Below are 22673 nucleotides of genomic sequence, written 5' to 3'. Positions count from 1 at the left end.
CACTTGGCCTTTTAGATGGGAAAGCAGATTTTTGTTGGCTTCATGTGGGGAAAAATCCAACACTTCAAGAAAGACTAACAATTTCTAGTGACAGTGTACGTCTTACTCTTTCTCTTTCTCTGATCTAACTTAGCTGAATTTAGTAGTGTCAGAACTAGGAAGGAATCTGGGCTTTATGAGCTTAAGTATGTAGGATTTCCTACTTTCTTTCCTTGAGCATAGCTCTAACAGGAAAAGAAATCTTCCTTATGTATTTAATGAATGGAAAAGGTAATGGGGAAACAGGATGCAGAATTGCAGCAGGATTACAAGGTTATTTAGCTATAATACATTCTAAAAGTGTAATAAGATCCTCTTTATTCCTATGGATAGTCTTGATAGCAGAGAGACTCCAGGAAGAGGGATTGTTTCAAGCAATGTGCTTGAAACAGAGGCATTTCTCAATGGGATATTTTCAGTGTTTTTTCCCCAGGAGGCATCCCTGGGTCTGTGTGGATTAGCAGTGCTCCAGTAGATGCACAATAATATCTCTGTCAGATCAGAGAGATTATTGTATCAGAACAGTAATACGTAATCTGCTGGTTAAATCATCTGGTGGTAATTCCCTGAGAGCTGTGCCAGATTACAATAGCTCAGAATCTTGTCCCTTATTTTTTTTTCCCCTGTTAAACTATTCTTTAATAGTCAGCAAATGATTTTACCTTGCAAAAAAAAATATGTTAGATAGTCATTATTCTCTTTGAGATCTTAAACCAGATGTTAGAGGTGACATGCTACTCATAATCTACGTGTGAAGCAGGTGGCTTGGCTTCAAGCAGATAAAAATGCCATGAGATCCATGCTTTCTTGAACTGGATGCTGGGTATTCAGCACTGAGCTGGATGAACCCCATGGTCTTTAGGGAATGTGCTTCATTTCCCTGTGCTTAATTTTTCCCAAGCAACATTAAATCGCACACAAGGGCTTAGATGACATTCCATTAATGTTAAACATAAGTTTCTATCCTCACCAAAGCGCATTGGTAGATGTACATGACAGTTTTAAAATATAAATATTTTTTTGCCTTTGGGCGTCTGAGTCTTTCTGGGTAACTGTTTCCACCTTTCTATCATAACCTGTAGTACTATTTTTTTTTTTTTTGGAAGTCATATGACTCCAGAAATGGGATTTGTAGCAAAAAGGCCTTGTTCTTCCAAAAGTATCCAGATTCTCCCCAGGAAAAATGGCAAATCTTGCATCCATGCCGGACTGTCTTGATAGAAACTGGAGAGCAGAGTTCTAGGAAAGAGTGCTTGGAGTTAGGTCAGACATAAATTGGACACTGTATTAGATTAGGAAGAAATGCTGAAATTGGTCTCACGTAACTGAGCCTTGTTTGAGAAGGGCAAAGCAGATAAAGCATGTTCACTTGATTCTCTCTAAGGGTGGGATAAGGGTGTTCCGAGTCTGTATGGACACCATGGACTATGGAAAGTGTGATCTTTATTGTCCTGTCCCTGGAGGATGAATTGGTGGTGTGGCACCAGAAACATAGCTCTGAGGAGGAGAAATAGGCTCAGTGAAAGTGCTTTTGGGTGAAGCTGGAATGCAGTGCAGTGGCATTTGTGGGGCTTCTCATCTTCACCCTTCACTGAGGAAGTTCAAGTAAATACAGTAAATAAGTAAATACAGCCTGTGGAGGGCAAAGCTCTGCCCTGGGCGCACTGACAAGTGCCTTGCACTGCTACCCTGCTGAGGTGAGGGAGACTATTTCAGTGGCAGGGAACTGCTTAAGCTGAAAGCTGCAATCTGGGCTTCCACTGGGAACTAGAAAGAAAGGATCCTAAGGCTGACACAGAGTGATATCCCAGGAATTCTGTGAATAGAGGAAGCAGTCTTTTTCAGAAAATACCATTTCCTAAAGGTAGAGTACTCAAGTGAGAACATTTCTCAGTGAGATCCCTATGCCTCCCTGTCCGCTATGGAAAAGTGTGACAGAGGATGTCTATCATGGGGCATAATGAGTGCCTTTGGTGTCCCAGTGGTGTGATTCTCTTGATAACTACATCCCTGGCATACTCTTACAGGTTCAATAAACAGATTTTTATTTTGTTAAGAGAAAGGATGGATTCAGCAGTTTGATGCTGATCACCACTTCCAGATAAGACATATAGTTCACATGGATTATAAAACTGCTTTGATTGAGGAAGAATGCTGATAAAACTAACAGGTAAATTAATCTTGGTTAACCTGCAGTCCCACAATGGAGGAGGGTGGTTAATTATAGCAAAAAGCCTGAAATATCTTGCATAGTATTGATTCAAAGAGCTAGAGAGATAGCAGCCTGCATACTAACAAACCTAAACAAATAAAATCCACTCTTGCAGCATAGATCAACATGACCAAGCTAAACAGTGGTGCTGACACTGTTATAAACAGCCCCCATGACCAAGTGGTGCAACTGTTCTTACCTCACTGCAAATTTGGGCCAGATGGGATTTATAAAACTCCCCAACTTCACCATCAGCTAAGAAAGTTCAGAGAGAGGTTTCAAGACATACAAATATTCAGCTTGGCGTGCACGTGTGTGTTTTGGGAGATTTCTCTAAAACAGTAGGAAGTTTGAGGACACAATGAAACTCAGAAGTGCACCTGTTTCTTCTTTTTTTTCATGCCATTCCACTGGTTTACATCCTTCTGGTTATACTTTCAAGCAGTCTCAAGATTTGCTGCAGTTTTTCTTCATGCTTAATAATTTCAGCATCCAAAGGCCAGTCTTTTAGATTTTTGTGTTTGTAGCTAAGAAAGGCTTACCATAGCTGACAGCAGGGAAAAAAAACCCAACACTGCCAGTATTCTTATTTGTGTAGATGTTGTTCCGTGTTTTGATTTGAGACATGAATGGAAAGGTGTGTGGGTGTTGGCAGATACTTGCTGACTTGATTTCTCTTATTTATCATACCCAACTGGGGCTTTCTAAGAGCCAAGGCCCAGAGCATACGGCATCATGACTTGATGTTGCAGCTTAACATATGGTTCCTATTTGTTTTTAAATCCTTTCCTGCATCATCCAGAGACTAAGGACAGAAGCATCCTCTTCGTGGGAGGAACATCTCTAATTTCCACATGCTACTTGTTCCTGTACTGTTGAGAACTCCACTCTACTTATCTCAACTGCAGAGGTCGTCTTAAGCTCTTTCTCCAGACTTTTTAATGCTCGCATACACAGATTTTGTAATCTTTCCAGATGTATTACAGATTTTTGGAACATGTGGTCAGTGCTAGAATACACTTATGGTCCATATTCTCACAGTATTTTAATTCCTTGGGATGTCTAGTCTGATTTAGGGACATATTCTAGTTTAGGATGATCAGAAGCATGAAATCATAAGAGTAATTGCCTCAAATTGCATTGGAAATTTGAAACAAAGGGAAGACTTGAATGTGAATCTTTTCATTCACTGGACCAGTGGATAAAGAATAAACAAATATTTTTCTTTATTATCTGTGTTATATCAATTCCTTTTGAGCTGCTGTAATAGTTCTTCACTGACTGTTACTAAACAAAATTAGTTCATGTTGAGGAAATTGCAGTAAATCTCCTCTTGTCGTGTGCTCTTTATTACAGGAGTCAAACATTTTGAGCCCAATCCAGGATGGGACCAAAAAACCCCAGATAGACAGCATTAAAAGCAATAACTACAATATTGTTAAAGAGGTTGGTACACCCGCCAAGAAACTTGCTTGACATACTTGTTTGATAAGTAATTTAGTAATTGTTTTGAAAGAAAGTATTTTTGTTTGGGTTTGTGTGACATGGCTGGTGCTTTGCTTGCTCTCATGCTTATTTATTTGTTTGTTTGTTTGTAGATTTTGATTCGACTCAGCAAACTGTGTGTTCAGAATAAAAAAGGTCGGAACCAACAGCAGCGATTGCTGAAAAATATGGGTGCCCACTTGGTGGTCTTGGACCTTCTGCAGATCCCCTATGAAAAGGTTATTCTCATAACTTTAGTGGTAAAGAACATGAGCTCAATAAAAGAAAACCTCAAGAGGCTCAAGAGTCAATGTGAATACCTTTTAAAATTGAATTTGGTCAAATGTGGTAGAAACACGAAATGATGATTTCCTACCTTAAGAATAATGGGTTTGGGCTCAGTTTAAGTATGGCTACCTGCACAGAATAGGTATTATTGAAAACTTAATATTTACTGCCTCGGGTGCCTGGATGTCACAGTGCTGTCATTCCTATAATAGGCAAACCTTCTATCTGTAGTCACTGCACAGTGAGAAGTATTGGTTTAACACAGCTCCTGCCAGGGAATCTAAATCCCACTCTTGGGTACTGATGTGAGTGCTATTGTAGATACATTAGGTGGACCAAAAGCTTTCAAGGATCAAATCTGAAATAACTTCTTTGTTTCTGTGGTGGACATCTCTAACCTAGTTCCACTTACAATTTTTTTTTTTAACCAAGAGAATGTGATTTTGTACTGATTTAGTGGCATGGAGCATACAAATGAATGATCTACGTAGCCTTTTAAAGAGCAGATCTTTTCTAGATCTTACAGGAAGCACTGAGAGAAGATAAAACCTTTACTGGCCTACATTTTCCTGAGTGCTACCCACTGATGTTATGATGCAGACACTGGGTTCAGGTGTCATCAGCAAAATAGTACTTGTCCATAGAGGTGGTTCATCAAATCATAATTAGAATACTATATGAGAGGAATATGAAATGGGGATATAAAATAGACATATATTTGTGTGGGAGTACCGTGTATGAGCATATGTATCTGTGTAGATGTGCACACACATGCACACATACATCTGCTTCTATATGTAGCTATATAAAAGCCAAACCTTTGCCAAAGCTTAAAATTATTGTGGGCTAGAGAGCTTTTTTTGTTTTGTTTTGTTTTGGTTTGGTTTGGTTTTTTTTTTTAAATTAAACCAATTTGCACTTTTTTTTTTAAACTAGGAAATTATAACCAGGCATTAGGAAATCTTACTTGGAGTTTTGTGCTCCTACCTGTGACTTCCTATGATCAAGTTGATTCAGAGTAAGGTACAGCCTCTAATGGCCTCTGGAGGGAACTAGATCAATTGCTTTTGCCAGAGGGAGAATTCCTGCCCCATAGAGGCTCAGGAGAATTGGCTTGTTCCTGGCTGAATTGACCTTGTGTGGTTTTAATAAGTATCTTTAGGTGTGCCCATCTGATTTTGTTTGTCTTTTCTTCCTGCAGAGCGATGAAAAGATGAATGAAGTTATGAATCTAGCCCACACTTTTCTTCAGAATTTCTGTCGAGGAAATCCTCAGAATCAAGTTCTCCTCCACAAAAATCTCAACTTGTTCTTAACTCCAGGGGTAAGTATTTAATTTTAAGCAGAATATTATAACTGGAAGTAAATTTGGCCTTGGTGAAAAATTCCAGTGCTAAATAAATAATTTCATTAAGTTACGTTCTCTCTCTTCTCTCTCCTTTCCCTGTTCTCTCTCTTCTCCCCCATATTGTTGCTCTTTATGTAATTGTTTTTAATGTTCACATTTTACAAGTGGAAAACAACATTACTCGTGGGCATTACTGGAAGTATCTATGAACATGTCACATCATCACATGGTGTTTAGCTTGAGTCTGATGCTGTGACTACGCTGTCATGAAGCTTGTGTGACAGCAGAATCAGACCCATTCATTTTTGCTGATGGTGCCCCCATTTGAATCAACTAATCTAAAATTCAATCTTTTATTAAATCACTGTCTTTACAATACACCTTTCTGTCACAATCCCTTTGTATATATACGTATGTGTGTTTGCAGATACATTCATATAGGATGGCTCTTGCTCTGTGGCAAATCTGCTGAGCAAAGCATGCTGTTATTAGATAAGAGTTGTGAGTATAAAGATTGTAGATCCTGGCCTGTGTACCTTAGGAAGCATTTGTTCTGTTATTTTTTATTTATGCTCTTTTGTGGAATTAGTGAATGGCACTGAACTGGCCCCAGTGGGGACCAGTGCCCAGATTCCATCATGTCTGACACAGACACTTCACTCAGGTGCCAAGTAGGGATCTTGCTTGCACTTGCATCTCTGTTCTTTTGAAGTTGATTTCCTGATCATCCTGGTCATTATCACAGTTGTGGTGCTTTTGTCCACATTATGGAGCAAACTTGGTGTGGATTCCTTTCAGATGACACTGAAGAGACAGATTCTCTAGGAGCACACCTGACTCTCATGAGCTTTTAGTCCAAGGGATCAAACCAGAGCAAGTTTGAAGGAAAAACCCCAAGAATGTTGTGCAAGTTTCGAGCTGGCTTCCCGCCAAGTCCCCCGAAACTCGACAACAAGGACCCGCCTCCCAGAGAGGGAAAAGAAAAAAAAAACCAAGCAGCCAAAGCTATAGCAAAAATATATATATATATATATATATATATATATATATATATATATATATATATAAATACATATGAGACAGATACACAAAAGGAGAATACCACACACCAGGAGGGGGGGGGGAAGGGCAAGGGAGAAGGACAAAAAGGGGCAAGGACCGAACAAGCCAACCAGCCAACCGAAGGCCAACTAGCAAAAATCTCACCACTTCCCTTTGAACAGGCAGGATGGCTAGACACGGCCCAGCACTCTCCCCTCACGCGTGGCAGATAACGGCAGTCACTGTAAGCCTTGGCTCCAGATAAACCAGACCAAAACAGGGACCCACCGTTCTCGAACCTCGCCGGAAAGGAAGAGAGCAAGGTCCCTCCTGCTGGCTTTATTTATACCTCAAGTTACGTAAAGGAATAGCATGGAATACTTCCGTGATCACTTTTCTAGTTCCTTCCTGGTTACAAGTTGGTCTCCAGGAAGGCCTAGAGTGAAACCACCACATTCTCCACCCCTTATTCCATACTATTTCTTTACGCAACACCTATGTCTCACGTTCGCCTACATCCCGCGCATATATATACACATATGCATATATATATATATATATAGTTCTTGTTGGTCTCTCGGCACAGTTGTCTCGTCGTCGGAAAATCAATACCGATGTCAGTTCAGTCCAGATCTTTGGTCTCCTCAGTCACAATTACAGTTCTGATTTATGGCTGTTTCATCACTGGACTGTCTCATCACCGGATACCAGCATCAGCTTAGTTCAGGTCTCTCTCTCATCTGGTGACTGGCTTCCTGTAAAAACACAACTTAGGACATACAATTAGTTTTTCCCCAAGGCTAAGTTTCCTTGAGGCACACACTGGATGACTCCATCCTTCCTCATTACCCACCACGTATGTCCTGGCCCTTGAGCAAAGACAATCCCACGAATGGGTTTGTCTTGGCCTGAGGCAGGGGTAACCCAAACAGCTTTCCCTAGCATTCCCCTCAAATGGATTACTGGAACTTTATCTCCATCAACAATGTGAAGGGATTCTGCCTGTGCAGGGCCAGCTCGATTGACAGAACCCCTGGTGTTAACTAGCCAGGTAGCCTTGGGTAAGTTTTTGTCCCAGTTTTTATAAGTTCCTTCACCTAATGACTTTAGAGTGGTCTTCAATAGTCCGTTATATCTCTCAACCTTCCCAGCAGCTGGTGCATGATAAGGAATGTGGTACACCCATTCGATACCATGTTCCCTCGCCCAAGTGGTGACTAATTCATTTTTGAAATGAGTCCCGTTGTCTGATTCAATACGTTCTGGGGTCCCGTGTCTCCACAGGACTTGCTTTTCAAGGCCCAGAATGGTATTCCGGGCCGTTGCGTGGGGCACTGAAAAAGTCTCTAACCATCCCGTTGTTGCTTCCACCATGGTAAGTACATAGCACTTACCTTGGCGGGTCTGTGGCAGTTTGATATAATCAACCTGCCATGCCTCTCCATACTTATACTTATCCCATCGTCCACCATACCACAGGGGCTTCAGTCTTTTCGCCTGCTTAATAGCGGCACAAGTCTCACAATCATGGATAACTTCAGAAGTGATACCCATGGTTAAATCCACCCCTCGGTCTTGTGCCCATCTGTGGGTGGCATCTCGACCTTGATGACCGGAAGCATCATGGGCCCATCGAGCCAGAAACAGCTCTCCCTTCTGCTGCCAGTCTAGGTCTACTTGTGACACTCCTATCTGTGCAGCTCGGTTCGCTTCTCTGTTGTTATTATGTTCTTCATTAGCTCGCTTCTTGGACACATGGGCATCTACATGGTGGACTCTCACATTCAGACTCTTCGCTCTGGCAGCGATGTCCTGCTACAAGTCAGCAACCCAGATGGGTTTTCCTCCACGCCTCCAGTTCATCTTCTTCCATCGGTCTAACCATCCCCATAGAACATTGGCTATCATCCACGAGTCTGTGTAGAGGTAGAGTCTTGGCCATCCTTCTCGTTCGGCAATGTCCAGGGCCAATTGGACAGCTTTGAGTTCCGCAAATTGACTCGACTCGCCTTGACCCTCAGCGGCTTCTGCCACTTGTCGGGTGGGATTCCAAACGACTGCTTTCCACTTCCGGTTCCTTCCTACAATTCGGCAAGAACCATCGGTGAAAAGGGCATAACGCCTTTCTTCATCTGGCAGCTGATCAAATGGTGGAGCTTCTTCGGCTCGGCTCACTGGCTCTTCTTCTTCTTCTGCCAGACTGAAGTTCCCACCTTCAGGCCAATTGGTTATGATTTCCAAAATACCAGGGCGATTCGAGTTCCCGATTCGGACATGTTGTGTAATCAAAGCCATCCACTTGCTCCACGTGGCATCGGTGGCATGATGCGTAGGGGGCACCTTCCCTTTGAACATCCAGCTCAAGACTGGTAATCGGGGTGCCAGGAAGAGCTGTGCTTCGGTACCAGTTACCTCTGAAGCTTCTTGTATACCTTCATACGCCGCTAAGATTTCCTTTTCCACAGGGATGTAATTGTCCTCAGAATCTCTGTAGCTTCGGCTCCAGAAATCCAGTGGTCGCCCTCGCGTCTCGTCAGGCACCTTTTGCCAGAGGCTCCAGGAGGGACCTTTATTTCCAGCTGCAGAGTAGAGTACATTCTTTACATCTGGTCCCGTTCTAACTGGTCCAAGAGCCACGGCATGTGCAATTTCTTGCTTGATTTGCCTGAAAGCTTGTTGTTACTCAGGACCCCACTGGAAATTGTTCTTTTTACGGGTCACAAAGTAAAGAGGGCTCACAATCTGACTGTATTCTGGGATATGCATCCTCCAGAAACCTATTGCTCCCAGAAAAGGTTGGGTTTCTTTCTTGTTTGTGGGGAGAGCCATTGCTACAATCTTGTTGATTATGTCTGTTGGTATCTGGCGTCGTCCATCTTGCCATTTCACCCCTAGGAATTGGATCTCTCAGGCAGGTCCCTTGACTTTGCTCTTCTTGATAGCGAAACCGGCCTCGAGGAGAATCTGGATGATTGTCTGTCCTTTTTTGAAAACTTCTTCTGCTGTATCCCCCCATACAATGATGTCATCGATGTACTGGATGTGTTCGGGAGCCTTACCCTTCTCTAGTGTGACCTGGATCAGTCCATGACAGATGGTTGGACTGTGTTTCCAACCCTGGGGCAGTCGATTCCAGGTGTATTGAACGCCCCTCCAGGTGAAAGCAAACTGTGGCCTGCACTCTGCCGCTAAAGGAATGGAGAAAAACGCGTTGGCTATGTCGATGGTGGCTTACCACTTTGCTGTCTTGGACTCCAACTCGTATTGGAGCTCCAACATATCTGGCACGGCAGCACTCAACGGTGGCGTAACTTCATTTAAGCCACGATAGTCCACAGTCAGTCTCCACTCTCCATCGGATTTACGCACAGGCCAGATGGGGCTGTTGAAGGGTGAATGGGTTCTGCTGACCACCCCTTGGCTCTCCAACTTTCGGATCATTTTGTGGATAGGGATCACAGCATCTCGGTTTGTCCGATACTGTCATCTGTGTACAGTTGTCGTGGCTATTGGCACTTCTTGATCTTTAACTCGCAGTAATCCTACAATGGAAGGGTCTTCTGAGAGGCCAGGAAGGGCAGACAATTGCTTGGACTCCTCTTCAATCACCGTGGCTACACCAAAAGCCCACCGGTACCCTTTCGGGTCCTTGAAGTATCCTCTTCTTAGGTAGTCCATACCAAGGATGCAAGGGGCTTCTGACCCCGTCACAATGGGACGCTTTTCCCATTGGTCTCCCATCAAGCTCATGTCCACCTCTACTACTGACAATTCTTGAGACCCTCCTGTCACTCCAGAAATAGTAAGTCTCGGTACTCTCATACTCCGAAGGCATTACAGTACACTGGGCTCCAGTATCTATCAAGGCCTGGTATCTCTGAGGATCCGATGTGCCAGGCCATCGAACCCACACAGCCCAGTAAACTCGGTTATCCTTCCTCAGTCACAACCACTACTTCCTCTCTCGCAGTCGCGCCTTCATCACTTGCTGTTGCTCCTTCTCCCATTGCTGCCGCTCCTTCGTCCACTACGTCTTGAGTGAATTGGATAGGTTCTTCTATTCCTTCTTCTTCTTCTTCTTCTCTTTCTCCACAAATGCACAAAATCTCCTCTTGCTACTGATCTGTTCCTCTTGTTCTGTGCTGCTCACTGACACGCAGCCTTAGGCTCCCTCTCTGTTTCCTGTGGAAAGAGATGTTCTCTCAGGAAGTGATCAGGCTGCACATGCAATGATTGGCCTGCTGGAAATGCCTCTGTCAGTCACAGAGGGAGTCACAGCCACTAATCCTCTCATGTGGTTGCCTCAATGCCAAGTTTGATTGTGAGTGAGATGAGTGTGGTTTCAGGTTCCTGTATACCAAACTCACAGAATCACAGAATATGCTCAGTTGGAAGGGACCCACAAGGATCACTGAGTCCAACTCCTGGCCTTGCACAGGACCATTTCCAAGAGTCATACTATGTCCCTGAGAGGATCATCCAAACGCTCCTTGAGCTCTGTCAGCCTTGGTGCTGTGCCCACTGCCCTGAGGAGCCTGTTCAGTGTCCAACTACCCTCTGGGGAAGAACCTTTTTCTACTATCCAACCTAAACCTCCCCTGACACAACCTCAGGCCATTCCCTCGGGTCCTGTTAATGATCACCACAGAGAATAGGGTGCTCTAGCAGTGTATTTATGTGTGTGTCTTCACCTTCCACATGGACACAGGTTTTGTTTATGTCCACTTAAGGACCATTTTATACTCATAGGGAAGTGTGGAGATATCTAGGCCCCAGATCATTGCTTAGTGACTGGGCTGGTGCATGTTGGATTTTCCCAGTTTCCCTTGACCAATGTGCCTTTCTCTTCCAATCCCAAAGCAAATCCGCTCTTCTTACAATGCTGTTTTGATTTTAACCTGTTCCAGCTGCTGGAAGCTGAAACCATGAGGCACATCTTCATGAACAACTACCTCCTGTGTAACGAGATCAGTGAGAGGGTGGTGCAGCACTTTGTGCACTGCATCGAGACCCACGGGCGGCACGTGGAGTACCTGCGATTCCTGCAGACCATCGTGAAAGCAGATGGCAAATATGTGAAAAAATGCCAGGACATGGTAATGACAGAGGTAAGAGAAGGGTTCTCATGTTAATCACTCATGTATTTTGAGGTTGGTTTTTTTTGCTCTTGGTACCTCACTTTAGAATTTTAAACAGTATCACAAATAATGAATATTTTAGCAGACGTTTTTGGGAGTTTGATCTAATTTTGTAAGGCCATCTGTATAACTACTAGAAAGAAAACATGAGTGTTAGCATGGTGATACAGAGATGTCTATTTGTAGATGATGTAGCATGGAAATCTCAAAGTTACATAAACCTTCATTTTCCTGTACTGTAATTTAGGGTCTCTTTTACCCACCTTGTGGCAAAGTTTTGCCATGTAAGAGGCTTGTACCTCTATGGATTTGTCTAAATAGTGTTGTTGTAGACCACTTTTTTTCAGCATGTAACAATTTTAGATACTGGTTTCTGCCCTTTTTTTGTTTTGTTTTCTTCCAGAGCATTTACATGAGAGTCAGTAGAATTACTCTAGCTTTAACTAGCTAGATTCTGTCTGACCTGGTAAATTCAGCTGAGTGGTTTGTGGACAAATCTTTATGCCATTAAAGTTCCTAGGAAAATACCTAATTGACTTCTCTGCAATTAGGATTTGATATATAGTGAGCATGATATATGAAGTCTTCAACTTGCAGACACTTGTGCATTTAACTGTAATTATGTTAGCAGTTCAATGAGATTAATCAGTGGTTAAAGTTGAATATGGTGAAAAGTCCTGGTAGGATCAGAGTCCAAGGAACATTTTTCTTTACTTTACAAAGTGCTTTTCTTTTTTTGTTTAGTGTTTGTTGGTTTGGTGTTTTGGGTTTTGTTTTTTTTTTTGAGTCATCTTTGCAAAGAAATCACAGATAAGCTCTAGTTGTGGTATGAACAAAACTAAGCCCTGCTGAAATTTTATTCCACAGCAAGAAGAGGGAAAACTTATAATTAAGAAAATAAAGCATCGGTCTACATGGATAACCTTTAATGGAATCCACCTCAACCTTTTCAATTTGCCTGAAGTGTTTTAACATGCAATATCAATTACAAGCCTTTGATTTACATAATTGAAACAGTTCTTGTGCATTTTTGGTTTTAGATTTCTCCCCTTCCACCAAAGCTTCTTGTGGGTTTTTACTTCCTCATCCAACAAAGTTTTTGGATTTTTCTCAATTTAAATATATTTTGTTGTTGCCCTACAACAGCACAAAGATAAATTGTCATATTACATTTTCAAGCTGGCTGCATGATAAAAGTAGAAATGAACTTGGATATGTCATTCACACCATGTGTCCTGCAGGAATTTGCCTGGAGGGAGGGAGGAAATTTTGATGAAAGAGGCTAAGATATGTTTTTAAAAAAAGTAGGAAAATACAGGTAAGCAATTATGATTTGTCAGAGAAGGATGCTAATAGTGAAATTTGAATGGTGCATGACTGGCAATCCAATATAAAGGGAACAGTGTAGCCAAATGGTTGGAACTTGACACAGAGTCAGGACAGTTCGTCAGTAGAAAACTGAGATTTTGTGACCTTAAACAAGTGGTGTAACTTTTTTTGTACCTCCAGATAAACATTACAATAAACATAAACAATTTACCACAAGACAAGACAGAATATGACTGTGCAGCATGCCTCAACCACTCCTGTGTTTTCTTTCACCCACAGGAAGTATATTGTGGCTTATCCCTGTTTACTGGGTGTGAGGGATGAACTGACCATATTTACATGTTTTAGGAAATGCACTGTCATAAAAGGCATTGAACATTCCCAATTTGACTTATTCACTTGTTCTCCTATCCTTGCTCTCCATGTCTCTGGAGTGCTAGTAATGATGTTTACCGACCTGTAAGGTTCCTTAGAGCACTTTTTGTCATTACAAGCCTGCTTTGAGGTTCCTGGAAGAACCATGCCTGTCAGTGCAAACACTATTACAGAAGGGAAAGCAGAGTTTACTGTTGCAGTGTTGCAGCAGGTTTTTTTATTACCTGTAGTGTTCTGGAGTAATATATCACAAAACATCAACACCTGCTCCAATGACCAGCCTTTATTATACTTTCATGGAGTTCTTAACTCATTGAAAATATATTTTAGTAGAAGAAAATGCTGCTGGTTTGGGGATTTTTTTTCCTATCACTGATATATATTTATTGTTGATAAATGTCAAGTAATACTGGTACAGAGTAGGTCTGGATTTGACATAGGAGTGTAACTCTAGAGGAACCAGGAAAGAGCTGTTGTCGTCTTCTATGTGCAAAATGTACCCAAGTGGAAAAAACTATGGGAATGTTGTGAACAACTTAATAGAAAGTGACAGAGATTGTACCTTCCCAGAGGGTCAAATGTGGATTTTTTTATTAGTATTTTGTCCTAAGAGCATAATGTCAAACATCAGTATTAAAAAGTCAGTTCAATTTTCCAACATTCTGAATACTCATATTTTCCCCCCCCTTTTTTTTTTTACCATTGAGTGCAATGAAATTAATTGGTCCCTGTTCTGTCTCCTTCCCCCTTCCCAAGCTCTTGTCTCTTTAAAAACTTTTCCTGTACTGTGGATTGTCCAGAAAATGTCTGAGAAAGTCATGACTAAAAATTTTTTAGAAACCCGGAGATAAATGAGAAATAGGAATTGCAGGAAAGACTGAATTCACAATTCATTCCAGCGAAATGTCAAAGTAAAAATAAGGAAGAACTGGGGAAAACACAAACAGAAAAGTTGTGAATTCAAAATTTGAAATGTTGAAACCCTGGAAAATGTAATGAAATATTTCTTGACTTTTCGTTCTGGGAGACTAATTTTCATTCCTGCTCTTGCTGCTTTCCCACCCTTGAATTCAGTAAGATGGGTTTTCATGCCACATATGGATTAGATATGTCAAGAGCCTAATTCACAGAATACGTGGTGCTTCCAAGCTGTATTTTGTGCTAGGAAAGGCTTGTGGGAGCTTATTTTCACTCACACTGAGAGGGCATTATGCTTAAAAGGAAAGGAGAGAGGACAGGACTCCTGTCCTGTCCCAGCTCTGCTTGAGCTCATGGAGCAGCACTGGCAGTGGGATCTGGATCCTCTTGAGATGAGTGATGCACTTGTAGCAGGATCAAATATTTATCACATACACCAGTTTTCTGTTAAATGGAAGTGCTGACATGACACTGACAATGTCATGACCCACCTGTCACATTTGTATGGGCTGGGAAGAATCATCCTTTATTTCCGATGCTGAGCAAGGTGGGAGAACAGGTGGGTTCCACTCTGGGTGAGCCACAGGCTTTTTGTGTGAGGCAGCATGGAAGATTTCATCTCCCTGCACCTGCCTGTCTATAAAACAGGGATAATAATGCATCCTGGCCTCAGAGTAGGAGGTGAGAGTAATTAATTAACTTCAATAAACACTGAGATGGTAGGAATAATAAGGATGGCAGACTGTCTTAAGTAAAACAGAGCTACATAGAAATTAAACCTCAAATTCACCTTGCATTAACTTGCTCCTTGGTGAGTTATTCCAGAATTGCACGTGTAGATAAGAGCAGAAGTCTGGATGTTCTTTTGACATGTGCATTTGGTAAGCCACATCAAAATAAGTTTTATTTGGTTGTTGAGTTGGTGCTTCTTTTTTGCTAGACAGTCTTTGCATACTTAAAGATAGAACGAAATGAGAAATTAAGAAAATCATAGAATTGCTTAGGTTGGAAAAGACCTTTAAGATCACTGAGCCCAAAATTACTGCAGTGCAGGGTGCTTAAAACTTTGATATCTCTTTCAGCTGATAAATGGTGGTGAAGATGTATTGATATTCTACAACGACAGAGCATCATTTCCAGTCCTGCTTCAAATGATGTGTTCGGAGCGAGACCGAGCCGATGAAAGCGGGCCTTTGGCGTATCACGTCACTCTGGTGGAGCTGCTGGCAGCTTGTACAGAGGGAAAGAATGTGTACACAGAGATCAAGTGCAATTCCCTCCTGCCACTGGATGATATAGTGAGGGTAGTGACCCATGATGATTGCATTCCTGAGGTAGGATTCACGGCATGACGAAGCAGACTTAGCGTTTTTAGATACTCAGTGTTTTGTTGTTTATAATATACTGACAAGTTGAATATTTGTACAGAAAATGGGCTGGAAACAGGTGAATAAGTGAGAAAGGATAAGACAGAATTTTCTTCAGCAGAAAATTTCTTCTCCCTTATGCTTTGGTTGTCAGCCCTTCAGGCCACACACCTTGTTTTGTTTTCCTGGCTATGTCCAGTCACTATCAGAGTTTAGTTCTCTCATAACTTCTGGCTGTAGCTGTGAAGACCCAGCTGAATGGTTGGTGAAGGCAACGTTTTGTTGCTGCCTGAATTTGTTGGAAATGAAGTCAGTGAAGAGTTTGAGGTGAAGCGTCATTTTATTGAATTTAACTGCAGTCCAGCAAATGTTTTTACTCACCGCATATCGAGGCACAATTCTGCAACTACTACCTGTCATGCTTCAGTAGGGCTGGGATACTATCTGATGGAAAAATGGGGCTCATGGCAACAGAACTCGGACCTGCAGGTGTTAAGGCTCTCTCTGTACCATGGAAAAGTCCCCTTGTGATCAACTGATTCTTTTATTAAAAAGAAAAATGTTTGATTTTGCTCAGAAGTTCCTCCTAACATTCATTTCAACAGATGCTAATTAAAAAAAAGCCCAAACAAAGGAAACCTGAAGGTCTGATGTGAGTTTTCTCCTGACTGCGTTAAACATATTCAACTATCTCGTCTCTTTTGACCGTGACAGTGCATCTGCATATGTTTATACCTAATCTATACATTTCAGGCTCTGACTGACCATTTTTATGCTGTGTGCATGCAGACTTACAATGCTGGAGAGCAGTGCAACTGCAGTCCTCCTCTGAAGCCCTGTGCTGCTATTGCTGCAGTCCCAGTGCTCCACAACCTTTCTCTTCCATTTAGATCCCAAAGTGCTGCAATAGCATTGTGGGAATACAGGGACTGCAGTCCCAGCTCTGCTATAGACATTTTATTTTATATTTGGCAAGCCCTGTCACAAGGCATCAACCCACTACAGTCGCCTCAGCAAGTGCAGGGGTGTCCTGCATTTTGACAGCTCCTGGATTTAGAACCAGACCCTTCTAGCCTTAATATCATATTAAATACCAGAATTTGGGTTGTTTCATGAGGGTTTTGTCATTAGAGTGAGAATGTTTGCAAAACCTTTTCATTTTTCTTCATGTGATCTTTCAGTGAGTACATTAAGGCATGTGCTGCTGTGCTTTTCCTTAAATCTTCATAACCAAACATATGCATTATTGAAGGTATTAATGTTTGTTGGCACTGGGAGGATGATCTTTATTGTTCAGTATTTTTGCAGATACAAAATATTACGTTAATTGTTTTTACTGTTCCATTTATACTGAGTGTGTTTCGGTTGTTCCTACAGGTGAAAATTGCCTATGTTAATTTTGTTAACCACTGTTATGTGGACACTGAAGTGGAAATGAAAGAAATCTATGCCAGCAACCATATTTGGAAGCTATTTGAGAACTTTCTTGTTGATATGGCAAGGGTAAGCTTCACAACATGTTAAATATTATATTATATTTGGTGAAGTTCTTTTATTTTACTAACTATTTTTATTCACAGTTGACAATAGGCTAAGAGTGGTTTGTTGTTTTTATCATCACTTAACCTGTTAATTATTAGCAGTCTTCTCTTTCTAAAAGGGCATATTTCTCTTTTCTTCCAGAAAAATAAACTGAGTGCATGTACAGGGCTGAGAGCCTGTGTACATCTTTTGAGAGCATGTGTTACATGTCATTATGGTGGTGACTAAAACAAACCCCCACATCTGTAATCTCTTCTTTTATTTTGTTGTTACAGTGAGGATGAGGGATCAAAGTGTTCTTTGGCTTATGTTCCTTCTTTAATCTCACTTCTGCCACAGGTTTTTGGTGGCTGCTGGGCTATATTTGATCCTTGATGTTGGACAGTGTTTTGGAGATATAGAGCATGTTGTGATAGTACATGCCTATCTTTTCCCAATCTGTGGTCCATTATATTTTATAAAAGTTCTCACTTCTTGCATTCTTCATCTTGTTGAAATAAAGAAAATAAAAGGTTAAAGAATCTCAATTCACTCCTGCAGCAGACATGCACCCCAAAGTAATAGTGTGCCACAAAATAATTTCTATGAGACCTATTGGGAGAAAATACTATGAATTCTAGCTAAAAGAAGAATGAGTGCAAAGACTTGTCCTCTATGATAGGCACTGGGACCTGTTCATTGCCCTGTGAAACAGAAAACTTATAAATAGTTGGGTTTTTTCTTTTTTTTTTTTTTTTTCCCCCTGGGAGCAGGTTAAGGCAGGGATGTTTGTGCTCCCTCTTTTTGCTGGTAGCCATTTTCAGCAGTAATTAGTCCTCTCCAAACACTGTTTGCTTGCTGTTTGTCTTGTCTCTGTGGTTGCGTTATAAAGCGAAAGCCCTTCTGGACAAACCAACCTCTGCTGAAAATTAAGATCAGAAACATCCTTGGAGGGGCATTCTGACTTTTAACCTTGCTGGTTTTACCCTGAGAAGTATTTTCTCCTGTTTAATTCCCCTTCTGGGTTGCCCTTTCCTGATGTGTCCTGACCCTGACCCTCCAAACAGACTATCCCTCCTCTCCAGCCCTTAACGTGACCAATTTTCTGTGCCCTTGAGCTACAAATAGACATGTAAAAAGAGGGTTCTGTCCACATTTCGTCTCCTGAGCCTGGAGACAAACTGCGCTGTGCTAAACGATGCAGGGTTGTCCTGATGGCAGCGAGCACCGGGCTCGCTTTCACATACCCTTCTCACGAGAGAAATTAGACTCCAGGTCTTCAGAGGTGAACACTGAGTGTGTGATTAACACTGTATTTTGTGTGCAGGTGCTGTTGGTACCGACTGGCCAAAAAGCAGTTTTATTTTGCTCTCCTGCAAAGCCCTCAGGGCAGATGCCTAATTAGTCCTCTTTATTTCCTGGTTAATGGCTAAAAGAGCATATCAGAAGTGCTCTGGCCTGTCCTGCTCTCCAGCCAGCTCCCCATGGATAGCTGTATTTTCCAGGTTATTGAGTGTATTTGTTCAGGTTTGGTGTTCTGGAGCCTAGACAGAGACCATGTGTTATAAATACATCAGCGTTCTGTAGCTATCAGGACAGTTAGAAGGCTGTCAGCCTCATGAAAGATGTTACAATAGCTTTCAAAGCATTTAGAAAAAGAGCCCTTTGATCCTCTGTGTTCCAGTGAGCTAAAAGGGATGCTTTTGTGTGGGGGAAGGGGAAATGCTTTTCTTCTAGCTGCTACAAATGCCTGTCAGTGGGTGAGTTTGTGAGCTTTGAGTCTGAATCTGTTATTAGAGAGCACTAAGGTGAAAGACGGAGAGTGTTATCCTCAAGTTGGATTCCTTCTGGGGTTTTATGCATATATATATATATGTGTATAAAAAAATAACGAATTTTTTTAGTCTGTTTCTGGATTGAGGAAGGAAATATTTAGCCCCCAACTGTCATTTTTCTTTCAACAATGTGATACGTTGCAAAGCAGGCACGAGGCGGATTCGTGTATAAATTGGGTTTGCCAAAAGCAGTCGCGCTTTCAAACACACCCTGTTCCTGCAGCTTCTGCCAACCTACTTTCTCCGGTGTGTGACTTTACAGTGTTGCACTGAGCAAAGTGGGTGCTGCTGCTGAAGGAAAGGCTTCCCTTTCCTGCGTGTGGCCCAGTCAGCAGCTGTGCAGTCTGAGCAGGATTAAAGAAAGAACCAGGATCTGACAGCCGTAAAGACATCCTGGCTTTCACTGCAGAAGTTTTGAAGTATTATTCATGTGAGTTTTGGTCCCAAAGCCTCTTAAGGGGTTTTTAAACTCTGTTTTCTCAATCCTCATCTCCATTTCATGCATTTCAGGGGTATTTTTCTTCCACGAAGAAAGATCTTTCAGTCCCCAAAGGGCAGAGGGATGAGAACAAACGAGAGGATTTCCAAATTGCTTCTGTGCTGGGAATTTTTCAGACCACTGTTGGAGCAGAGTGGCATCCCCACACACATGGCTCTGCTTTTCAGGCAACTAAAGGGGAAAACTTAAAAGTTTTGGAATTTAGTTTCAGTGCTTTCAGAATTCACCATGCTAGCAGTGCACAGCTCCCTGTCTTCCCTCTGGGATTGCAAGTGCTGAACCTCAGAGCTACTGGTTCCAGCCAAAACTGGCATGCAGATTAATTAAAAGCAGAAGAACTTAGAGAGGTTTTTAGTTCCATGATCTCTCTTTTTGTTGTTGTTGTTGAAACAAGTTTTGATTATTAACTGAATCATTTACCTTCGTGAGGACTGGTGGTGATGATGGTGTCATACTTTCCCCAAAACTCAAGGGCTGAAGAGTTTGCTCTTTCAGTTTAACCACTGTTGCTTCTCTGACCAAAATGTTTCCTTTCTTGGGGTGATAAAAAATGCACTACATGGAGGCATGACTTATGTGACACATTTTAGATAAGCAGACAAGCAAAGCTCCTCAAGATGCCTCATTTCTCCAGGTCTCAAGATATCTTTGGTTATTCCTCTGCCTACCATATGACAGTGCTTGTGTGTTAGAATCAAGGTGCTTCTGTGTTCCCTGAACACGGGTGCTTTGGGATGTCACGTCAGCAACCTTCCTTAAAACATTCCTGGTGAAATTGCTGTCTTGTAGCCTCCAAGTGTGACAGTGGCAGTGTGTAATTAGAGAGAATCTTTGCCCTGTGTGAGATTCAGGTGCTGTGGATTATCTTTCTGCTTCTGTCACCAACTTTTCTCTGTGACCTTAAGCAATTCACTCAGCTTCTCTGGACTTCAGTTCCCCAGCCCTGGAGCAATGCAATGGTAAGTGTGTACCACTCAGGTTCATGACTGTGTTAAAAGCACAGACAGTAATGAAATGCTCCTCCAGGAGCCTGTATACAAAATAAATTCTGCTTTTGCATAGATCCCCCAGAACATTGCAGTCATCTTTGGCTTGCATAGGCAAAAGAGAAAACAACTTTGCCTTCATTTCTTGTTACACATGACTAGAACTGCTTATTTAAAGGCCGTTGAAGACATAGTGTGACTACAGTCTCTACTCCTTATTTGTCCAGTCTTGCTTTTTCACTGTTTGACTCTCTGTAGACTCCTTCCAGTACTCTGTACACTGACATATGCAAAGTCAACATGACTCTGTGTGGATGTTCACAACTGTTGAAAAGAAATAAAGGAAATACTGAAGGATGTAATCCACCCCAGTAATTTTTTCCTTTCTTTAAGTGTGACATCTTTATGTAGCAACAAACTTTTAGTGTTGTACCAAAGGGAGTCTTCGGGAGTCTTTTGTACAAATCTTCCCACGTCCTCCCACCATTTAATCATCGTTCTGTGCTCCAGAGTTGTCCTAGTAGCATCCATTCCCTTCTTTCATTGTTTTAGCTTGGCTTTTGTATTTTCCCCATGTGGCTTCCCTAAGTAATGCTGCCTGTCTTACAGTACAACCCTAAAGGCTGCTGTATTGATTATACTCTTTCCTTTCTTTACCTCTTTTTAAACATTTTTCCTGCAAAAATGTTTAAATTTTTCCTGTTTCACCTTTGCCACCCATTTGTGGTAATTGTAAAGAGAAGTTAAACATTACATGAAATCTTTCTAACCTCAGTTGTTTATGTCTCATCTGTCTCTAAAGCTTCTTCTAACCAGCCCCACAATGGGAGGAAAGGTCCATTTTCTCCTTGAATCTGTCTAAATGTGTAAGTGGCTTGCAGTGTGCTGATTTAAGGGGATCTTTTCTTCATGGTGTGGGAAAGAATAGACAACCAGCCAGAAAGAGCTAGTCCAGAAGAGAAGGGTTTTCAAAAGGCAGTGTGGACCTCCATGAAGAAAGATAAGCTCTCCCAAATACAGCTTGACCACTAAGATAGTAATCCCTGAAAGAATTTGTATAAAAATAATTTGGTTTTATATTAAGAAGAAATATCAGATATATTGTAGTAAATACAAGATAATAAAGCTTGCTTATTGAAAAGAAGTAAATGCCATTGTTTCCTCCTTCTTCCCTTCAGGTTTGCAACACAACCACAGATCGTAAACATGCAGACACATCTCTGGAGAAATATGTCACTGAGCCTGTAATGAACATTGTGAGTGGCTTCTTCAATTCTCCATTTTCAGACAACAGCACCAGCCTCCAGGTAAGGAAAAGAGACACAGACAAATATGTTATTCAGTCTTTTAATGAGATACCTTCTGTTTCCTGCATAGGAATGCTGTATCTCCTTTAATGTCTCTGTCCCCTCTCATGCCACTGACTAGCAGCTTAATTCCTCTTTAAAACACTTAATTTAATCACTTACATCTCTGAACCAGTAGGCAGCTCAGTGTGGTCAGATTTACATCTGGCTCTTGTGAATTCATTAGAGGGGGATCCTTGCAGAATAATGGCCTATCTCTGTATTTGTGTGAGAAAAGTGCTGTGTCCCATGACAGAAGGGACACATACCTGAGAACTGGGAAGACTCCCCTGTCCTTCTGCTCTCTCTTGTGTTTGCCTGTCATTATGAGGAAAAATTGCATGATTTGGCCTTTTTAGAGGTGCAGCATTGATTTCTGTTTCCACCAGTCCTAAACTTCAAAGAGAATTTAATGGAGCTGTGACTTCAGTCTATAAGCTAAAAACCCCTCGGTTTATGATGTGTCAGACCTTAGGGGCAGTTGTGAGGAGATCCTGAAGGGTAAAATTCCATGTTTATCTTTTTGTTTTCAGACACACCAGCCTGTTTTTATTCAACTGCTGCAATCTGCTTTTAGAATTTACAACTGTACCTGGCCAAACCCAACACAGAAAGCCTCAGTGGAGTCATGTATCAAGACTTTGGCTGAAGTGGGTAGGTGCCAGGTTTTACTTTGAGTATTGTTCTTCATGTTTTTAAGTTCAGACCTGAGGTTTACCAGTGTTTAATTTGACTCTACTGTCCTGAAGTTGTTATTTTAGAAATCCCACTTCCTGAGGCTGAATTCTTCCTTCTTTTATAAACCATTCAAATCTGTCTCATCAAATAGAGTTGTTAAGGTGAAACCTGTAGGTCAGAGAGATGATCTTGCTAAGTGAGTGATGATTGAACTTTCAATCATCAATTTTAATTTGATGGTTGAAACTTTTGATGATTTTGGCTTTTT

General features: G+C 41.6%; 1 protein-coding gene across 3 annotated transcripts in view; it reads left to right on the top strand.

Annotated features, from left to right (window-relative positions):
- Nucleotides 1–22673, top strand: part of ITPR2 (inositol 1,4,5-trisphosphate receptor type 2) — a 241673-nt gene that overhangs the window by 92491 nt on the left and 126509 nt on the right. For all 3 annotated transcript variants that reach the window (XM_051772364.1, XM_051772363.1, XM_051772362.1), the window contains 8 exons: nt 3608–3697; nt 3850–3975; nt 5226–5348; nt 11321–11521; nt 15256–15507; nt 16918–17043; nt 21560–21688; nt 22261–22381. In XM_051772364.1, coding sequence (XP_051628324.1) covers nt 3608–3697; nt 3850–3975; nt 5226–5348; nt 11321–11521; nt 15256–15507; nt 16918–17043; nt 21560–21688; nt 22261–22381 — 1168 coding nt within the window. The remainder of the gene's footprint in view (nt 1–3607; nt 3698–3849; nt 3976–5225; nt 5349–11320; nt 11522–15255; nt 15508–16917; nt 17044–21559; nt 21689–22260; nt 22382–22673) is intronic.

Source organism: Manacus candei, unplaced genomic scaffold (assembly GCF_025592945.1).
Source record: "Manacus candei isolate 608988 ecotype Guabito, Panama unplaced genomic scaffold, ASM2559294v1 h1tg000153l, whole genome shotgun sequence".
Classification (NCBI taxonomy): domain Eukaryota; kingdom Metazoa; phylum Chordata; class Aves; order Passeriformes; family Pipridae; genus Manacus; species Manacus candei.
This window is presented reverse-complemented; position numbering and strand designations above follow the sequence as displayed.